We start from the raw sequence: 22,469 nt of genomic DNA on the forward strand, positions 1-22,469 counted from the left end.
GAAAAAGTCAGCTTGCTGTGACTGAGGCTTTGCTGCTGAATCAGTTTTCACTGAGTTTCACTCGACCCATCAGGGCTTTCACTAACACTGTCACTCTCTTTCTTTAGAGGAGCATTTCCTACAATAACTGTTGATCTTACTTGATTATACTCTTGTGTGATGTCTATACAGATGTTTTGGAAACTGCTCATTAAGGCTTTGCAATATGGTTAAAAACAACCCTCCTATATCAGTATACTTAAGAGACATGTGACATTTAACCTGATTATATGTCAGGACATAAAAAAGTTTATAAAGACCGACGTGAGCTATGTAGAAAGTGGTGCAGATGTGAAGGTGATGTGCTAGCTAGAAGATGACTTTGTTGGCATTTGTGGATGACACTGTCTCTGCTGCAACTGTGTGGGAAGCTGCGGCTGGCAACAGTGATTATGTTACTGAAATCAACCATAAACTGTCTAGACAGACCCGAGATTCAGTATAACAGTTATTCAGATGTTGTGCACAGTGTTTGATGCCACAGAAAATGAAAAACTGTGCTTCTCCTCTACTAAGCTACAAGACTGGCTAAAATAAAGGCACTTGAGCCAAATTTGGTATTGTGTTTGTCAGTTTACCTGGGTATTTGGCTGCACAGTGTAAAAGATTTTGGGGTATGCAACCTGACCGGGATAACAGTAAGGTGAAAAGTTGGCTTGAACAGGATGGAGAGTAAGAGTGGAGCTCACGTTGATGAGGAAACAGGTGGGGGGGAAGCAGCATAAAAGCACAGATGGTGGCTGTAGGGGAATGTTTTTAAAACTGTTTCCCCTCACCAAGCTAAAAAAAACAACTTTGTTTTTTACTTAGAAACTTGGAGGAATTATATATTATAATTGCACCACGAAGCAAAAAGCAACAGCAGTGCATACAACAAACATAAGCTACCCACAGACCAGCTGATTTTAACACAGCTGCAAAGGCAACTTGTTATTGGTTAGCAGTTGAGAAATGTTAAAGCGTGAAATAGAGCAGGGCGATATGGCCAAAAATATTTATCACGATATATATTTGAAAATTTGCGATAACGATATAACCGACGATATAATTGATGCGAGACAAAATACAACTCCACAACATTACTAGTGCAAAAAGACAACCTTCCATTTATTTTCACTTAAACAAGAAGCTGGTTTTTATGTACATTAAAGCTTTATAAAAATGTAACAGTGCAAATGCAAATTCCTTGCTGAAAGTTTAACCAAAAGGCATTTCCAGTAGAAATGGGCTGACATATCCTGAGCATAACCATGTATAATATCCACTGAAGTTAAAAAGAGGTGCAGTACGCATTTTTCGGACCATAAGGTGCACGGGATTATAAGGCACATTAAGCGAAACAAAGCAGTCAGATAAATCAAACTTTATTAAACTCATTCTTCTTGCTTCCTCCACTTCTGTACCATTGATTCATTAATGTTGAATTCTCTGGCAGCTGCTCTATTCCCATGTTGTTGCAGTATATTAATGACTAACCTCGTATTGTGGATGGATTATCTCAGTTGTTCTCCTGACTGAAGTTTGGTCCGTTTACAGCATCCGGACATGCGATTGCATTTGTCTCTAACCATGAGGAACCTTCACGTTAACTTTTATAAGTGGAAAAGTGTTAGTGTTCGTCCTCCAGCTTCACTGTTTATGTTATGCTAACATAGCTGTGTCGCTAGCGATCACGTAGCACATCATTATATACCAGCTAGCCCAACTTCAGTAACCCTACAAACGTCACTGCTGTTTAGTTTCCTGTCTTCATTTATGTTGGAAGTGATAGCAGAGCTGTACGTTTGATTTTTTTCAGAAATCTCTCAGTCAGAACGTGCTATATCATGCTTAGGTAACTAGCGAAACTAGCGAGCTAACTTCCGCTAGCTTCCTGCTAACTTCTAACTCCGTTAAATGTAATAACTTTTGTTTTCATGGATGCCTGGAAGTTAAACTTTATAGTTACACCTGGTAAAGCAGCAATGCTGATCGTTTTATTAAAGATGAAAGAATTTAGACAGTTTTTAACTCTAAGTGATGCTGCAGTGTTGTTTGACCTGAAGTCTACGGAGTTTAGGACCCAGATTACTCCCAGATTTAAGAGCATCTTAGTCCGACAAATACGACAATAACAACGGCCGCTTGCATGTTCTGCAAAAAAATTTGCTTTGTCGTGTATCTGACGGACAAACACCAAACCAGTTGCACCATTTTTACAAACCAATTCTGGTTCATCTGTTTCACTCAACAATCGGCCATGTGCGTATGAAAACAAAGGCACTGCGCATGCGCGTTTTACTCCCATTCTATCGCGATATTTCATTTTCCTATCGTTGCCTAACATTATACCGGTATTACCGTGAACGGTATAATATGGCCCAGCCCTAGCGTGAAACATTTAAATGCAAGCAGAAAGAGTTCTAATCATTTACAGGAACAATGGAAAACTCTAAAAGATTCTTAAATCAATCAGTCAATATTTGTATGGATGGTTTTTCACTTCATCCAATAAATTGTGCTCACTTTAGACCCCATGCTTGCTTGTGTGTGTATAATGACTCTGATGCATGTTGTGGATAAAGCATGCAGTTAGTAAGCACTTCATATGGTTTGTTGCTGCGTAGTCAAAAGTAATGCAGCTACTAAAATCATGTGATGTGGCTTAATGATTTCTGACTCCCACATTTCCAATTTTAGACGTTCTCCTAGGAAGTTTGCTTGCTTCTGCTGTGCAGCAGAAACATTTAGTGTTTTATTGTTTGTAGCGTGTTCTCAGTTCTGTCTGGGAATGTGGTCTTGATACTGAAGGTTGATTAAAAACACTTAGCAGTGCTGAAAATCTCAAACCGCATTAGAAACTTTCCTCACTAGTTCACAGAGGAGCGAATAGAACTGAATCATTTCATTGAAATATGTTACACCCCGGCCTAGGCAACCGGGGTGCAACGTAGAAAAACAAAGATAAGGAAAATAAAACCACGAAGGCTCTCCACCAAAATCCCAAAACGAAAATATCCCATGACGAAAGTATTAACAAACCCATTCACAACTATTTACAACAGACTATTTACAACAAACCAACAGACTATTTACAACAAAACACCAAACTATTTACAACACGGGGGAGATCGCGACCATGACATACTGAAACACAAGGCTTAAATACATAGAAGGAGCAATCAGGGAATGGACCACAGGAGGGAAACACAGCTGGGGCAAATTAGACCTGACGAGACAAGGAAACGTAAACTGAACACACTAAGATAACACAGACTTTCAAAGTAAAGCAGGAAATACATGACAGTCACGCAAAAAAACAAAAAACTGACAACACCGAAACGTAACATTTCCCCCCCACCCAAAAATCAAACATGTAACCCCAAGTGAAAAGTTTGATCCAGACAGATGAAGCCGATGAAGGCTGGAGCGGTCCCACGGACCCTCCAGCAGACGATGAAGGCTGGAGCGGCCCCTCGGACCCTCCAGCGAAGGCGGATGAAGGCTGGAGCGGTCCCTCGGACCCTCCAGCGGAGACAGACGGCGGAAGCGAAGGCAGACGAAGCTGATGAAGGCTGGAGCGGTCCCACTGACCCTCCAGCAGACGACGAAGGCTGGAGCCGTCCCTCGGACCCTCCAGCGAAGGCGGATGAAGGCAGGAGCGGTCCCACGGACCCTCCAGCGACGACAAAGGCTGGGGCGGTCCCACGGACCCTCCCCCCAGCGAAGGCGGATGAAGGCAGACGAAGCTGATGGAGGCTGGAGCGGTCCCACGGACCCTCCAGCAGACGACGAAGGCTGGTGCGGTCCCCCGGACCCTCCAGCAGAGGCGGATGAAGGCTGGAGCGGTCCGTTGAGGCTAACAATAACAACAAAGAAGCACCACCTCCAATACACAAATGAGAAACAGGCGGGAAAAGTGTGGCCACAGGTTAACCAATAAATAAAAATACCGCCAACCCTCTCCCCAGACCTGCCTACTAAAATCTTAGCCTAGTTAGCTTCTGGAGTGTACCAGGCTCGAGGCAACTTTAAAGGCTAAGCGTCAAGTGCTGGAGCGGTCCCTCGGACCCTCCAGCGGAGACGGACGGCGGAAGCGAAGGCAGACGAAGCTGATGAAGGCTGGAGCGGTCCCACTGACCCTCCAGCAGACGACGAAGGCTGGAGCCGTCCCTCGGACCCTCCAGCGAAGGCGGATGAAGGCAGGAGCGGTCCCACGGACCCTCCAGCGACGACAAAGGCTGGGGCGGTCCCACGGACCCTCCCCCCAGCGAAGGCGGATGAAGGCAGACGAAGCTGATGGAGGCTGGAGCGGTCCCACGGACCCTCCAGCAGACGACGAAGGCTGGTGCGGTCCCCCGGACCCTCCAGCAGAGGCGGATGAAGGCTGGAGCGGTCCGTTGAGGCTAACAATAACAACAAAGAAGCACCACCTCCAATACACAAATGAGAAACAGGCGGGAAAAGTGTGGCCACAGGTTAACCAATAAATAAAAATACCGCCAACCCTCTCCCCAGACCTGCCTACTAAAATCTTAGCCTAGTTAGCTTCTGGAGTGTACCAGGCTCGAGGCAACTTTAAAGGCTAAGCGTCAAGTGCACAAAGCACCGACAAGCCTACCCCCGACAGGGAACTAATCCCCACCCGGGATTACTCCGAAAATAATAAAGGAAAAATAAAAAATGAGTGCCTGAAGGAGGAGCTTACGCTCAGCTAGACACTCCCCTTTGCTAACTGGAGAGAGAGCGCAGCAGATACCATACAACTAAACAAGCCACCGGCAAACAACTCACTAAAACTCAATTGTTGTTCCTTCCATTCATATCCCGGACGAGCCCCCACTTTGTTACGTTCCCCCCGAAAGGGTCTAGGCATGTGAGTGAGGGGACCAGTAACAAATGAGTCCAGAACAGAATGAAAGGAAAACAGACCAGTGTTTTCAGTAAATAAAATAGTCTTTATTATAGATCATTTTAACATAAAGAGCCGGCAACGCCGTTTTACCAATAACACTTGGAAAAAAGAGAAAAAAGGGTTGCAACAACAAAGAACACAATAACCAAACAAAAACTCCACACCACGAGGAGGTACTTCCAGGGGCCCACAAGCTCACCCTGTCACTAACAGCAGCTGGCTTTGCTGCTGCCAAGGCTCACAAGCCCACACTACTCATGCAAAGCAGCTATGCTGTTTCCACAACTCCACACTTTGAGCAGGCAAGGCTCACAAGCCCACACTACTCACGCAAAGCAGCTATGCTGTTTCCACAACTCCACACTTTGAGCAGGTTAACCACACACAACGCAGAGACACCAGAGAACACCCCACCCTGTTCACAGCCCATCCCCAGCTTATATGACCTCCGAGAGGTGATTGCTGACTGGGCCCAGGTGGTAAATGAGTCCAATGAGCAGCAGCTGTGTCCTGGGGAGAGAGAAGAGCAAGAGAGAGACGGGGGGTGGAGCAAAAGAGGAGGAGGCGGAGAAAAACACCACGCCCACACAAGGGCAGTATCAGGAGGCCCAGCTAGGGCCGTAACATAAGTAAAGGTGCATGTTTAATGTTGTGGAGACTTTGAGTTAAACATTTACTCTCTATAGCTTTTTTCCAAGCTATAGAGAGTAAAAGGCTGGGAAGTGTCTCCTGCCCGCTCTGAGCCTGCGCCTTGTGCTAGTGTAGCGCCAGGGGAATGCGACACGGGTGACCAAACCCATACCAGCCGATCAGGCTGGAGATTAGGCTGCTTGTGAGTAAACACTGGGGGCCGCACACTACCAACCAGCCTGCCGGAAACACAGAGAGTGACTTTCTCATGTATCCTGTAGAAATCATAGGTCACACGAGTGTTTACCTTTGCCTTTCATCTTTCTTTTTGTGAGTGAGCAGGACAGTGAGGGGGAGGGAGATGAGCTGACTTTACATCAGCACATGGTGAATCTCTTTTCTGTTGCCAGTGATGACAATGGGAGGAAATGTGGTGCTTGTGAGCGTGCGTGTGCACGTTTCCACTGTGTAATGTGTTTCCAGCGACACCCAGGCTGGTGTGCAGTTGTTTTCCTCTCATTGTAACAGGGATTCCAAAACTGTCTGCCTCATTGTCTTTTGGTCTTTTCATCTGCTCCACAAGGCAGGAAAAGTGGGTCAGGGAAGTGGCCGCTTTGTGCTCTAGACCCCTGAAGATAGGAACTCTCCAAGCCCTCGGAGCTTATGACAACCGTTACTGTTTTCAAACTCATCAGGCTCATGGTTGTTTACAGAGTAGCTCAAGCCACCAATGGAGGGTTGAAATGATGTGATTGAGGTTGACATTTATTCCTGTTTCTCTGACTTTCTCTGGCCTTGTTGTATCAGAGATTTAGATGAGCCACTCCTACTCGCTCTTTGTCTTTAACTGTTTTGATGGCATTCTCTACACTTTTATTGTCGCATGAAGGGAAAACGACACATTTGGAACCTTATTTTATAGCTTTGCTATCAAGATGCTTCAGAAGGGTTCAGTGTTTGTTTCTTTTTACTGACTAAGACTAAAACAATAGTTTTGATTATAATTATGGTTCACACTCATTCAGTCAGGTGGAGATGCTGTGTAAGGTTTTACATTTTGTAAAACTATTGACCAATAATTTGCACTGTGTAGTCACAGGGTACTATATGGCATTCTCGACTATAAATAATACTTTCTAAACTGTAGACCACTTGTTGCATTTGAGCAGCAGAATGCAGAATGCTAACCCTTCCTCTTCTTTATTCTTCCTTGTTGCTGCTTCTCTGCTAAACAGACAAGACAGATTTTTGACACACACACTTGCAAAGCCAAGCCAAATGTATTTATAAAGCACTTCAAACAGCAGCCACTAGCCAAAGTGCTGAACATGTGCGTAAAGACTATAGAATACAGCGCTGTCTCTCTCCGTCACTGTAGAGCTCAGCAGTATGACTAGAAAAAAATCCTTGGAATTGCCACAGTTCCTCCAATGTCTGAAACAAGCTGTTTAGTTGGGAAGGACAAGTACACATTTGGAGTGACTGGAAACCTGACTAAAATCCTACCACACGCCGGTAAAATTAAAAAAAACAAACAAAAAACAAGACCACGCAGAGTGAAACTCGCCCCAAAGGGCAAAGGATAGACTAACCTTTCATGTTTTGTTTTTAGTACAATATGATGACATCCTGTTATGCTGTCGTTATGCTGTCATTATGATGTCGTAGAGCGTAAAGTGTGCTCTCCGTGCCCTTTCGTATGATATATTACTCAATATGGTTTCTTGAAATTTTTTCAAGGTGAACTTTGGGCGCTGACAATGAAGGTCAAGGTCAAATACTAAGCCAACCTAGGTATTCATGTCCTCCCAGGCCTAGTATATTATCTCTTAAGGTTCTGCTGATTTTTCACGTTCGGCGTGACCTTGACCCACTGTTCACACTGATAAAATCAGGACTAGCTCTTATTGGTATCTACCGTCACACAAAATATGAAAATGATATCTAGAAAACTGCGGACACTAGACTGCTAGCAAACAGACAGAATCGATTACACACTCCTTCCCTTCAAGGGCAGAATAATAATAACTAATGTTAATTAATATTTTAGACAAGAATTAGTAACAAAATATATAGTTTTTTTTAATGTTCTGGCTATTTTAATATTCAGAAATCATGCTCTGCTCGACTGTTTAGTTCCTCTTGCTTTACAGACACCCACATATAAGCAAGCTTTGTTCTGATTGGCTTCTCCACACAAACAACAGGTAACACAGGCAGGTTTCTGTGCTCACTGCCAGAACTGCGTGTTGGAGACGGCCACTAAGAGTATCCCCTTTCACTGAAATCTCAGGGATTAAAAGGATTAATTGGACTTAACTCTTTGGCTGCGTTTAATATGAGCGTCTGCCACTGGAACAGTGTATATACTGTACATAAGATAAAGTAAGAGGGAAAATGATGGGTTTCCTTGAATCCCAAGATCGTTTAACTTGGAGCAATGACGTCGTCTGATATTTTTCGCCATCTAGGCAGCGGTCTATCTGAAGCAGTACACCCTTAATGCTGAACTATTTTCTCCATGAAAAGAGGGAAAGATGCTTTTCTGTCTAATGCAGCATTCCTCCTTTAATGCCCTTATTTGGTGAACTGCAGTGTACTTGCAGCTCCGGGACCATACAGAGAAAGAGAAAAGGAGCACTAGCCCCTAAAAAAAAAAAAAAGGGAAAAAAACCCACAGAGGAAACGTCAGATATGCCCCAGACCCAGACATTCCTCACACACAGCCTGCCACAGTAAGCACCCTGCTCCGCTGATGCTGGCCCATCATAATGCTTCCCATACTTGAACGTCACTCTTAAACAAGTAAATGAATGGAAAGGGAGACATTTTTCATGAAGATCTAACACAGAGTGGGACCACCCTGAAAGCTTTTAGGTTAAAAGGTCAATGACCATGAGAACACGCTGAAGAAGAGGTCAGGAGGTGACCGCTTTAATCCAGAGCTGCTTCTGTTTTACATCATGTTTTAGAAAGGGAAACTGGGATTTCTGTCACCAGTGCTGCTAGAATAACCCACTCTAGCACATCTCAATCAGTTCATGGTTGTTTTAACATTTAGGCTTCTCTGTGTTAAAGGTTTTGATGATGGGGAACTGTATCGAGGAACAAGCAGCACATAAAACAGCAGTCTCTCTCCAGAGCCTGCTGTGGCGGATTTGCCTTTGGCTCTGCCTGTAAAAAGCCTCCTGGAGGATTTGTCATTTATGGAGTGGGTGTACTCCACTCAATTCTACAGCTGGCCCACTTATTTTTTCATGCCGTTTTAACAGTTTTCTGGAAAGTTTACTGTTGGGCTGGGGCTGTAACATAAAATGTTTTTTTTTTTAAATACAGATTTTACCTAAAAGTCCATTTTCTTAGCATGAAGCATTTTAATTGTCAGTCTCGTGTGGGTTGTATTGTTTGAGTGCCGTTTTCTCTCAGTGTTGTTGTTTCTTGTGTCGTGTCAGCCAGAGATCTCGAGAGGACTGTATGAGAAAGTCGTTTCTTTTAATAATACCCCATAGCCAAGCTAAAATTAGTCACCACATGGAAGACGGACACAATTGGAGGATATGGAATTGGCCTGGTTTTGTAAAAATCAAACCCAGGACAATTCATTTGTTTTTGAATAGTAGCCTTGGCAGATACATCTCCTTTGTTTTGGTGCCAGTAGCCGAGGGCAGTTTCTAAGCAACAAGTTGCCTTTATGCTGTCAGCATCAGCTGGACTGCAGTAGTTCATGCTCCACCTAGCAGCAACAAAATACAGTAAAGCCACCTTCGGGCACAGTGAACAGCGAAATCAATCTTACTTACTGGATCAAACACCAGTAAATATATTACAAGAAATCCAGTTTTAACAAGTTTGCTTTTCCTAAAAGTCCACATGCTGAACACATTAAAAATAGTAAGGCTGCTGAGGACTTTGTTCAATAAAATATTTTACAGTCAGTATTTGCATAGGAAAACAGTAAGGCCACTGTATTTCAGAATTTTCAAGGGATTTTCTAGCAGGCAGGAAAACCTTCAGGAGTCATCGTCTAATTTTGAGCCTCTTAAGGAGGACATGAAGCACTAAACATCCATCCATCCATTCGCTTCTGCTTATCCTTTTCATGGTCGCAGGGGGTGCTGGAGCCTACCCCAGCTGTCAAAGGGCGAGAGGCGGGGTACACCCTGGACAGATCGCCAGTCTGTCGCAGGGCTAACACAAAGGCTAATTTACATCATCATCAACTCTGTCTGTGAAGCTGGATTTAAGAAATAAGTGCTTAATGTTAAAGTTTCAAAAGCATGTTTAGTGCCATCTGCTGTCAGTACTGAACTGATGTTGTCATGTGGTTTGGTTGGTTGCAGCGAATTAGCATTAGCTTATGTTAGATAACCGGTGAAAGAATTGATAACTCAGAGGAAAATAAGGAGACTATAACTAAAAATCAGTTTAAATGGATCACTTTTGTGCTGCCCCAGGCTGCAGCAATGAGTTTTATGTTAAAGCTGAGGATATACTGTCCACTTTCACTGTCTCTTTAGACGTAAGTGGCTCTACGGATTTTGGCTAGCTGCACTCAAACGGGAAAATCCAGCTGTTATCTGTAATGTTCGGGTTTGTAAAGCACTTTATGAATGAGATCTGTATAGAGGAGACCCTGTTTAAGTCACCAGACCGACAAGCTGGAGTTCACACTCCAGCTTTACCTCACCAGGCCGGGTGTAGCGAGTCGTGCAATCAGCCAGCAAAGCAGATCTTCGCATGATGCAATCAGCGCTATTTTATAAAATGTTCTCTTTTTTCCCAACACAACACAAAGTTTCCTGCATAACAGGTTACTACATGCGTATCACACCAACAAATCACTAACTTCTAATATGAAGTACTCCGTCGCACCCATCAAACATTTTTTTCCTGCAGACATGCTGCTGATGATTCCTAGTCATGCTTCGGCAAGAAGCGTAGTTATGTTTGCGGTGTGGTGCACTTACGTATGTAGTAAACAGTTTGGATGTGTTTGGGCAAAGAGAGATGATTTCATTGCATAAAATAGCGCTGATTGAGGCTGGATCCAACAGAGGGTAAAATCCAGGAGTTTTCCATGCTAAACTCCCAAATTTTATAACATTAAAATATAGCAGAAATGCAGGCTGCTAGAGCTGATCAGAGTCTGCTAGGCCTCAGCTACTAGGTTGTGGCCTAGTTACTATTGGGTGTGTGGGTGGAGCATTTTTTTTATGTTTCATTCCTTCATTCAGATCATTAAAATCAGGTGTTTGAATCACTTTAATGGCCACAGGTGTATAGGACGAGTATGAAACTCAGTGACCTGGCAGTATAAAGGCCATAAATGTCAATAATTGCATGCTGAATGAGTAAAAATGTTCAAACTGAGCAACATTACATTTATGTGTTTCGTGTGTTGTGCTGCACCAGAAAGACCGTGTTCTTTTTGGTGCAGACCCATAAGTCTCCACCCATTAAAGGGACAATATTTCTGTTCCTCAGCCTTAAAGCAGAGATAAAACATTCATTCTTAAAACTATCCGTGTACTAGGGCTGAACGATTATGGAAAATAATCTAATTGCGATTTTTTTTTGCCCCAATATTGCGATTGCGATATGCGATTATTTTTTAAGGTCTTTGTCTTCTGTATTATTAAACAAAGACAAGCAATACATCATATAGTATGGCCAATACTATATTACATTAATTTTAAACTGTTCTTTCCTGGAAGACAGACCTCTGTTATGATGACATGAGGTGATGCATGAATTGATGACTGACATTTTTATTTAACTTCTTCAATCACAACAGTATATTTGAACATACACAATAGTTTATTTTTAGCTTACAAACATCTGAGCATAAAGTGCTGACAAGGAACCCTGGTGTAAACATTAAAATGAAAGTCAGTACAATGTGCAGATTGCAGAAATATACATAAAAAAAATCAGTGGCTTTACCACACTCAGTTTTTCGACATCTGTGAACTACTAGACAGTCATTCAATTAAAAAATAATATTAAATAAATAAAACTAATAAATAAAAAATACACACATCTTACTGATCTCTGCAGTCAGTAACATTACACATAAAGTGCAAACATAATAGCAATTGTATAAACACACACACAAACACGCCTTTAAAGTTTAAAGGCGTGTCTAGCCTTCTGACGGTCTAGCCTTCTGATTAGCTAATCAGAAGGCTAGTTCTGATTAGCGTCACCGCTGTCTCGGTGGAGTTTAATAAACTCGGCCGTCTGCTTCTTGCTATCTAAAATATAACCAGACACTGGTGTAAATTCTCGACTGTCTCATACTTCTGTTTAATAAGTTTTCTGTTTGACGTTTAGTCAGCTGTGTGAAAACCAAGGAGGAACCCACCCGGGGGATTAATAAAGTTTTATTTTATCTAATCTAATAACTTTAATCTCAGCCAAACCGATTTACTCACGAACAAACAAAACACTGAAAAAAGCCCAACAATAACATTTTTAGGTTGTCTAAGTGACTTATATATTACGTTTAACCTGAGCAGCGAAACTCCGCGGTGATCTGAAAATGATGTGCCGGGAGTTGTGCCGTTCTCGGCCGCATCAGTAACCCTCGAGCTCCCGGCTAGCTGTCGAGCTGGTGGGTAGCAGACGCCTCTGAAAACGTCGAAGCACTTTTGCAAATATGGGATATCTTGATAAACCGAGCAGATATTTGATGTTTACACAACTACTTTCTCGCCTGAAAATATGTTAAAAGTTTATTTTGTGACCCAGAAAGATTAGTATGAGTAATTTTAAAACTTAGTAGCGGCCGCCATTGCTGGAAACTGGAGTTTGGCTGGGCTGCGCTATGAATTCTGGGATATGGTAGTAATTTGGACAGCCTTCGGCGCGTCGCTGTGACGTAATCGGTCTACAAATGCGGCCTCAGGAGGATGCAGCCCATGAATTTGGACATGTCCAGAGTATAATCGCAGCCTTTGCGGTTAGAAAATTGCACTTGATCATGTCGCGATATTATCGCAAATGCGATATATCGTTCAGCCCTACCGTGTACCTGCTCTCATTTGCTGTTTGGTTGTTGTTGAAATGGTTTTGTGAGCTTTAATCTGAGAATCTGGCGTTTCTGGGTCTTTCTGTGCAGAGTTTGCATGTTCTTCCCGTGTTTGCGTGGGTTCCCCGGGTACTTCGGCTTCCTCCCACAGTCCAAAGGCATGCAGTTAGTGGTGATAGGTTAATTGGAAACACAAAATTGCCCATAGGTACGAATGTGGGCGTGAATGGTTGTCTCTCTGTGTTAGCCCTGTGACAGACTGGCCTGTCCAGGGTGTACCCTGCCTCTCGCCCTAAGACAGCTGGGATAGGTTTCCTGAGCTTAGTTGTTTGTTTCGTAGAAAAGTTGAGTCAGAAAGTACTGATGCTGAGAAGAGATTACTAGAGTACACCGACTCAGAATTGTTTTCCACTTCTTAAAGCGCTGCTGGGCTTCAGCTTCTCTGATCACAGCAAATATCGTTCGATTTATTAATGTGGCATTAGTCTTGCAACCCTGTGGGCTTGCACATAGTTGTCAGCCATTTGGTCCTTATTTTCACACATGATCATTTTTCTTTCTATTAGAGGAAATTCTTCCACAGCGTCTCAGTTCTGAGGTACGACGCCATGTAATTGCCATATTTGGCAGGCCCTAGGGCTTTACAGATAGATCTTAATAAAGCTGGATCTGTGTTCAGTGGCCTTAAAAGGAGCTGGAAAAAGACCCAGCACCTGTTTTACATCTGTAGCAGGCACAGTGCAGCAAAGGCTGATAACAGAGCGGCAGGATTCTGAGAAGGTCGGAGAGGAAGTTTGGAGGGTTTTCTCGACATTAACGAGACTGTACAGGTTCAAATGGCAGTCGGACCACACAAAACATACAGGGAAGTGACGTCAGAGCTAGGGCAGGGCGATATGACCAAAAATATTTATCACGATATACATTTGAAAATTTGCAATAACAATATAACTGATGATATAATTGACACTAGACAAAATACTTTACAACTCCACAACTTTATTAATGCAAAAAAACCAAAAACCCATCAATGTATTTTCACTTAAACAAGCAGCTGTTTTTTATGTGCATTAAAGTTATATAAAAATTTAACAGTACAAATGCAAATTCCTCGCTGACAGTTTAACCAAAAGGCATTTCCAGTGGAAATTGGCCGACATATCCTCAGCATAACCATGTATAATATCCACAAAACTTAAAAAGAGGTTATACACACACGATACGGTAATATTATGTTGAAGCACAGTACGTAGGCCAGGCTCCTGCCTACGATAGCCATAATGCTCCGACAATCCATCAAGCGGTGCGGGTTCGTAGCTTAGCAAAAACATTTGACAGAGTTTCGAGCGCCGTGTACATAAAATCGTTTCGAGGTCGGTAAACACAACCAGAATTCATACATAAGGCACACGGGATTATAAGGGGCTCTGTCGACTTTCAGAAAAATCAAAGGATTGATTTTAAGTGTGCCGTATTTTCCAAACAACACGGTAATAACGACGGCCCGCTAGCATGCTCTACCAAAAATAGTGCTTTGTTGTGTATCTGATGGACGAAAGCCAAACCAGTTCCACACCACTGAAGTTGCAGCATTTTTACAAACCAATTCTGATTCATCTGTTTCATTCAACGATCCGCTTTCGCCCTTCTCGTTCTGCGTCGCCGCCATGTGCGTATGTAAACAAAGGCACTGCGCATGCGCGTTTTACCCATATTCTATCGCGATATTTCATTTTCTTATCGTTGCCCGACAACACAAACAACACAAACGTTATACCGGTATTACTGTGAACAGTATAATATGGCCCTAGTCAGAGCTTTGACTGTGGTTTGTGCTTTGTGGATCAACCATGACGCTGAAAGCTATCAGTCTCCATGCTACAAACAGCTCTGTTCTTCACTGAGCATGCTGTTACCTTCACTTTTCACTCAGTGTGCTATAACAGAGGACTCAACTCGTTACCATAGTGACGTGGCGATAGCAGCCGAGGGTTCGTACAGTATGACAGAGAGATCTGAAGCATGTTTTCCTTTGGAACGTGATATGAGTATTTAGCTGGGCGAGCACACCACACATTTGTTCTCGCTCTGTTTTTAAAATGAACAGGTCTTAGGTCTCTAACCTAACACTTCCCTCCGCTTAGCTATGTGACGCACAAGCACAAGCAAATATGGAGGCTAATTTGTAGGTCTGTGCTGAGTACCATACATGCATGTTAAACATAATGATTGGCCATGAGGGAGATAGTAGAGATCTTTCACATGTCACATGCAAAAAAAAAAAAAGTAAAACAGTTACCCATATCTCCAAAGTGAAAACTGGATTACCTACACAGTGTATAAATATCCAAATATTTGGATACGTCTCTGCTCATTTTTTCATATTGTGTCTTTTCTAGCCAAGCACGCTCCCTCAGGGCACAGTCAACATGAACCTGTGTACAGACGTCATTGATGCAGAGCCCAAGACGGGCCAGAAGAACTCACTGTGCATCATCACACCTGACCAGGAGTACTACATCAGAGGAGAGAATAAGGAGATCATCAATGGGTAATTTGTCCAGATATGATTACTGATGGGTTGTCACAGGGTTGGATGCTGATGTCTGATATTCAGAAATCTTTGGGCATGTGTGTTTGTGCACGCACACACCTGCAGGTGGAGTGAACAGCTGATTGTCTACCCCCGAACCAACAAACAGAACCAGAAGAAGAAACGCAAAGTTGAGCCTGCCACCTCCCAGGTAATCCTCCTCACAACACAAACGTTCAAAGGTCAGGATCATGCGCCACCTTCTTTAGGCCGTCATTTTTGACTTCATTGTGCGTTCACATCCAGGAGCCGGGTCCAGCCAAGGTAGCAGTAACTGGGTCTGGTATCCCAGAAGCGGAAAAAGTTCCAGATTCAAGCTCCATCATCTGGCAGGAAGAACTGAACCAGAGGGAGGCTGAAGGGGCAGCAGTCTGGACTGCTGCTGAGCTACCTTCAGGATCACCACTGCCCCCTACAGGTAAGGAGAAATAACACATTATAAATAAGGTCAAAGGTGATATTCAAAAAGGATGTAACCAAGTGAAAAAGACACCACATTTAAGTTTTTCATTAGGCTTTACCCAGCCAGTTGTTTTCTAGATAATGGGTTGTTTATTATTGAAGAAGAAATTAAAGCAATTTAAAATGACATAAAAATACATGTTTCCAAGGTAGAGAGTCTAATCAAATGGGTTTTTGTTTTTTTAAGTCAAATGTATTCAATTAATCTTATTTTAAATAAATATATGGCATCATGGCATCTTCTGTTCCTCATCTGTAGGGGACTCTGCATCTGCGGCCCAGGCTTCTGATGCAGGCTCAGTGAACGGTGATGAAGTGGACCGGGGCGGCCTGCCGTTGCACGGCTCCACCCCCCAGCCTCCCAGCGACCTGCTGTCCCCGACCGGCTCCTGCTCCAGCCTGGGAGGCATTCCGCGCTGCCTCTCACCAGCTCCCAGCGACCCCTTCCCCTCCGGCAGCTCCCTGCTCTCCAACGGCTCTCACATCAGCGGCTCAGTCAGCTCTCTCGACTCGGATGCCAGCGGCAGCACGGTGACGAGCACAGACAGCCACCCGGCCACCCAGAGGAGCGGTCACTCCTACAGCCACCACGACACGCCGCGGTCTCGGCGGTTGGAGGCTGAGGCTAGAAAGGCTGAGAAGAGGAGCCGGTTCAGGAGCCCAGACAGGCAGGAGAGAGAGGCCGTCTTCAGCCCCGAGAGGAGGTCAGTGTTCACTGACTTCTAAACTTTCTCTTATGTTATACAAATCATCCAGCAAAACAGCAACAAGTGAAGCATTTGGAAGCTGAGCTGTTTTCATTTTACATTAATGATAATCTGATTTCACAGATATTCGCAAGACGTCTCTCTTTGTATGCAAACAGCTGTTAATGCAATCTGACTGATTTTGTCACAAATTCAGTCAGACTGATCAGTGGAAATGGTGAATTGTGCAGCCTTGTACAGTTATTGTGCCGTCTTTTGGATCCATCTTGTCTCATCTTCCCAATATCTCAGAAAATAAATTACACTACCTCTTCTAGGTTGTAGCTACGGTCGATAGCCACCCTGACTGTCAATAAAGCTCTCTGGGAGTTGATCACGATTAGGTTAAGTCACACAGCGTTGTCATTTGTCCACAGACATTTAAATATAATACACAAACTATGAACTCTAGCTCTGTCTTAGTTGTATTTTTTGTGCTCAGATGGACTTGATTGAAAAAAGTACTACATGTGAGCATGCAGGTAGCATGTTGATAAGCAAAGGTGATAAGATCCTGCTGCGAACTAGCAGTTTAATCAGCATCTGATTAAACCTGATGAACCAGGTCAGTGGAATGCTTTCTTAGAATCTCAGCTCTCTGCGTTATATTGGATAGCATCAGTTTTTTACCCGTGTTTTTATGGGAAAATGTGTTCCTTAACAATCACCCCTGCCTTTCAACTTTTTCCTCCTTTTAAAAAAGCACACAGTGCAGGTTTTGTACTTTCCGTTCAGCAATCTGACTCTCCACGACTGGTTATGTTTGTGAAAGGTCTCTCTCGCACACACAGACACCAGTGAGGGCAACACTTCAAACAAACCTAGTAGGTGAGGTTGTTACAGGGGTAGCGGGGTCATCTTTTTCCTCCCGGAGCCAGCTTCCTGTGCCATTCAGATAGCTCCATGCCTGCCAGGCCCAAAGGGAAAAGGAGGTGGAGGAAAGTGGCCCTTGAACATTATTAGTGTCCTGAACCAGTTCATGTTCAAGTGAACACACATCTGTCTGTACAGCAACCAGGGGAGCAGCCTAGGAGCCGCTTTCCAACACTTACCAATGTTAATGTGCCATTATGTAAATGGCACATTAACACAGCAGGCATCTGCATAGCAACAGCAGCCAGCTTTATATTTTTTGACATTGCAGTGTGGGGCCAAGGATGGAAAATAGACACAACAACTCGAAGATGTGGTCCCTGACTGAGAAATGTCATTAAATCCCGTTACGACTGAAATCCCTTTCCTGAAAGTTCATACTTATTCACTGCCGAGTTTGTTAGTTCAGCTCAGGATGAGATGATCGAAGCAAAGCCTCTGGTCAGCAAGATCCATCTAGAAGTAGATGTCGCAACAAGGTAAACTTGTGGAAGGATCATAAAGGGTTTTCTACAGCTGACTGCATGGCCCAGTGTTGGCAGCATGGCACTACTGTGTTAGTTTTCTGCTAGTTTTGAGTCTCCATCATTCACACTGGCTACCTCGTGCAGGTTTATCAAAAGGCACGAGCTTTTGTCCTTGCATGATGGGCTTACATGGTCCAGGCCTGCCTGCCTAACAGATGAACCTTTGTCATTTCGCCCCGTTTCACATTCAGTCATTTGGTTTTAATTTGAATAATATTTTAAAGTTCAAGGAAATTCCCTTTAAAAAGACAGCACGTGCCAAGTGGTGCTTTTCTTTTTCCTAACTGAAATGAAGTAACAGAAGCAACAGCACTTAGCCAGAAAGTGCATGTGCACTCCTGGTCCTTGTCTGTTCCTCATCTGATGTGTATTTCTGACAACTTCATGTGAGCCTGACTGGGGCAAACGGTGGCCTCCACACTGTCCTCATCCTCCTCCCCTCTGCTTTATTCCCTTTTAAGGGCAGCGACTGTAGCAGAAGTGTCCCCAAATAAGGGCAGCATTTAAGCAAAAGAGTAATATAATATTTCCCACTGCTTCTTGCCCTCTTCCTCTCTGTAATGCAGATTTCTGTTATTGAACAAAAGGCCTGTGTGGGAATGTGTCAGAGCAGGCGGTGTTGTGTGTCACAGACTGAGGAAGGTTGCAGATGGACTTGAGCGAGCGTAGGCTGTTCTCAGATCTGTGATCCAGCACTCATTTTACCCTTGAGAGATCGTTCTGTGAATGAGTTTCTTTAGCGTAATCTGTTGCAGATGATCAGCCTGTCCACTACATCAAAGACCCATGACTATTTACTGGGAACATCTCAACTCTTTACATTTACATTTGAAGTATTTGCATTTTTTTTTCCTTCGCCCAAAGAAACATTTCTTGACAGCACTGGCAGAGCAAGCTTTCATTTCCCCTTAGGAGGCGTGACTTAAAAACCTGCTGCTACAGTGTCACAGACCTGAAGATTAACCCATAATGACTTTAATCCTGCAGCAGCAAAAGCTTTCTAAACGCATCAACAACTTTACCTGCTGTTTGACTGCAGGGTCAGAAATATAAGCAAGTTTCTGCTTCCAGTATCTGGCACCGATGATCAGTGCCAAAGGGAAAAAGTTCCCAGGGTTTTAAGTATTTGGAGAATGACGCTTTTTTTGGGGGGTAATTTTGCAAACATGTGGTCTCCACACAGAGAGGCCCAGCACTTTTGAATTAGGAATCCATTTGTACTATAATGCTACAGGTTGCTTTAAGCAGACCTGTAGATTTATACTCTATTATGAGTTAGTCAGTACTGTAAATCAACCAGTCTTAACAGCACAAGTCCATTGTGATCATCAAGACTGTAAGAACAGAAACAAGCAGATGATCCCAGAGCTAGGACAACTGATCTGATTAGTGACTAAATGTTTGTCAGGCTGCTGTAGAAGAAAATCTCTAATTTTCTTCCAGTTAACTCATTCCCAATTCCAGCGTCTTGAACAGTTTTTTTTTTAACACAGTACAAGTTAGGTCAACATGCCAGTTGAGAGCCTTTCAGTGTCATTACCATTCATGACGATTTATAGAAACTGAATGCCTTATATGTTTAACCAAAGTGTGCATTTGTTTGCAGTCGCTCCGGTGTTATCGAGAAGTTGGAGGCCTTGGAGTTGGAGAATCCAGAAAAAATGGAGGTGGAGGAGTCGGGGAGAAGCAGAGTCAGACAAGGCCGAAGTGAACACAGACGCTTCCAGAGAGAGGTAACGTGTGTGAGTGTGGGTGTGTTCAGTCCAACAGTGCCAATATTGTGCTGCAGTTCACAATAGATATGTGTAAACAGTGATTTTCAACAACATCACATGGAAAGCCAGATGTGTTCTCAGCAGTGGCCCTACCAGGACAAGTTTTGGTTCCCCCTCTGCCCCACTGCTATCCCACCGCTCCTCCTCTTTCTTTTCCCTTATCCTCACCCTCTTCCCTCCGTCCTCTCCCTCTCTCTGTCCTGTCTTTGTTTTGCTTGTAGGTCAGAGGTCAGCAGGGGTTGCTGTATTCATTTCCAGTTTCCACTCTGTGGTGGGATTCCCCTGGTGATTACATTTTCCTTTCCCACCCTAGCCCCTTGCGCTAAGTTTGAGCAACTCGGGCCTGAGTTTAGCAAGACAGTGACCCGACACAGAGTCCCCACTCGGACACCACTTGGCCCTGGATCTGTTTCACCATAAAAATATTGCGTACACGTACGCAAATAAAGCAGCCAAGACTGCTTGTGTGTCTCTTACTGCACACAAACGCTCTGTTCTCCTTATTGTTGCGTTGAAACAATGCACACATTTCCAGCTGACGCATTTAGCCTCATGCTAACAGTGTGTATTTTTGTTTTCAGCCTCTTTGATTCAGTGCCGAATTCGGCCTCATAAAACACATGGGCTCAACAAAGTAGTGTTTGTCATGAGATTTCTCCACAGCTCATTAATACCCACTCAAACAGACCTGATTACAAAAGAATGGGTCAGTGATTCTTGCCTGTTCTGTGTGTTTTCTATAAAAACATTTGCCCGCTACTTATTACTTGCACTATTATGCAAACATTCTGGTAGAGCCAATTTACACAAATCTCACAGAAAACTCAAACATGCATCTATGCTTCCTTTTTTCGTCTGTACTATGGACTGTTTTCTATGTGAAGGATGCAGTGCAAAGTGTTATAAATTACTCATCACTTGTATTGTTGATGTTGAGCATGGGAATGCTGACTGTAGTTCACTAAATGGCTGTGGGTGTCAGTAGTGACAGTAGTTTCTTGGAAGTTGCTGAGAGCTTCTTTAAGGGTGTTTATATGCGTGTGTTGTTTAGGAACAGAGGCAAGACGTGGGTCAGGGTCTGGACTTTCCCTCTACCCTGCCCCCTCTGAGAAGAGCCAAGTCGTTGGACCGGAGGACCACTGAGTCAGTCATGACGGTGAGTGTTCTCTTGTTTTTGTAAAGTCTGTGATCATGCTAAAACTCCAAGTGTTCCTGTCGGAGAATTGACCTCTCAAAGTGAGCAGTTTGTTTTCCAGCCTTACTCACTAATTGGCAAGAGTCACTGCAGCAGCGGAGATGATAAGAAGTCAGCTGCTGTTGTTTGCTCAGCATGTTGATGGGAATTGTTAGTTCGTCATCCCGCGTTACATCATTATTCGTTTGTTGTGTTATACGCTTGTCTCACACATTAGTTACCTAAAAAACTGTTTGTGATTTTTAATGAATAAATAAGATGATTGAAAAATTTGTTTATATTCATTGAACAATGTTGGCTTTACATTTAAAGCCACTCATAGCGACGTTTCACTGGGCTAAAAGAGCCCCGTTTATAGGGACTCTGGTAGGTTTCCTTTAAAAAAACAAACACTTTCCCTCCTCGTATACTTTGACAGTGGGTGGATGCTCATGTTAAACATGGTAAAATCAGAGTATGTACAGCTTAACCATGTCAGCGCAAGTAAACCCTGTGAGTAACTTTTCAGATTGGCTTAACGCAAGCTGACGCATCACAACTCATTACAGCTTGTTTTTCATTACATCAAGTAACACTTAACTAAGTGGAGTAGTTATAGCAACCCGGTCAAACATCACACGACGTCATTTGTATGCGATGGTATATGTGTTGCTCGGTCTGTGGCTTTTTGTCAGACTCGGGGACACCCGTGTTGTTGTTTGTTTTTCTTCCATTTTCCGAGTTGCTGGTTTCAAAAATGACAGTTTTAGATTTTCGTGAAGGGGATGCTCTCATGACTCATCGAATGAAGCTGCTGACTAGCCGTTCAGTCAGCAGTCTGACAACGTCACATTCTCGGATCACCTCAGATTGCTTGGAACCCCCTGCCGAGTAGGTACTGCTGGAAAAGCACTACTTGTTTCAGTCAGTGTGAACTGAGGGGAAGAACCAAGGCTCATTAAATGAATCTTTATCTATGTTTTACACTGTGAATCATAAAACGCTACAAATCCATGAATACAAAATATGGAGCAGGAAATGGTAGCAATAAGTCCTCTTTAATCTTGAATTATTTTTAGGGAAAACCTTTGCCTAAAAATGAATCAACTTTAATATTAAAGATATTATTCAATATCTAAATAAAGATTAGATATTAATAAATATGTTAAGATATTTATTAATTTACTTAAAATATAGTTAAGCTGGAGAACAACATGAAAACTGTCATATACAGTAACTAAGAGTACGCATGAAGTTTCACATTTCCACACATCGCGTCTAAATCCAGTTTATTACTTTGACTCTTGTTTTGTCTTCAACAACTTAGCAAAGGTAGTTTTAAGCTTGCTTGACGCTTGTGCAGGTAGCAAACAGTAAGTTTATCAGGACTGTTTGGCTGAAGTGGGAGTTGAATATTAATATTAATATTTAATCCATAAATAGTAAAGTGTCTTATTTCACTGTTTTGTAATCTCTGCTAAAGCCACGCCATGCTGCTGCTAAAAGCCGCGGTGAACCAGTAATGAATATGGTTCAATAGGGTGATGAATAAAGGAGCAGGTTCAAAGTTTGTCCTAATAATTTTCAGACCTGAACGCTCCAGGACTGAAAGGTCAGTGCGTTCTGTCTGTGGCCTCGTAAACAAAGCTGCTCTTGTTCTGTTAAGCCGGAGGATCAGAGGTCAGCCGCAGTGCCAGGGCTTCAGCCGAGCAGAGAGAGATCGCTG

The 22,469-nt window shown here is 43.3% G+C and overlaps 1 protein-coding gene across 3 annotated transcripts in view; it reads left to right on the forward strand.

Moving 5' to 3' along the window:
- The window catches only part of mpripb (myosin phosphatase Rho interacting protein b), a 49,481-nt gene that overhangs the window by 8,169 nt on the left and 18,843 nt on the right, over positions 1-22,469 (forward strand). For all 3 annotated transcript variants that reach the window (XM_085415675.1, XM_085415674.1, XM_085415676.1), the window contains exons 4-9: positions 14,993-15,144; positions 15,253-15,337; positions 15,433-15,604; positions 15,908-16,352; positions 19,401-19,527; positions 20,621-20,725. In XM_085415675.1, the coding sequence (XP_085271801.1) occupies positions 14,993-15,144; positions 15,253-15,337; positions 15,433-15,604; positions 15,908-16,352; positions 19,401-19,527; positions 20,621-20,725 (1,086 nt within the window). The remainder of the gene's footprint in view (positions 1-14,992; positions 15,145-15,252; positions 15,338-15,432; positions 15,605-15,907; positions 16,353-19,400; positions 19,528-20,620; positions 20,726-22,469) is intronic.

The sequence above is a fragment of the Rhamphochromis longiceps genome, linkage group LG8 (genome assembly GCF_057381845.1).
Source record: "Rhamphochromis longiceps isolate RC_006_pf linkage group LG8, R_longiceps_female_GT1.1, whole genome shotgun sequence".
Lineage (NCBI taxonomy): Eukaryota > Metazoa > Chordata > Actinopteri > Cichliformes > Cichlidae > Rhamphochromis > Rhamphochromis longiceps.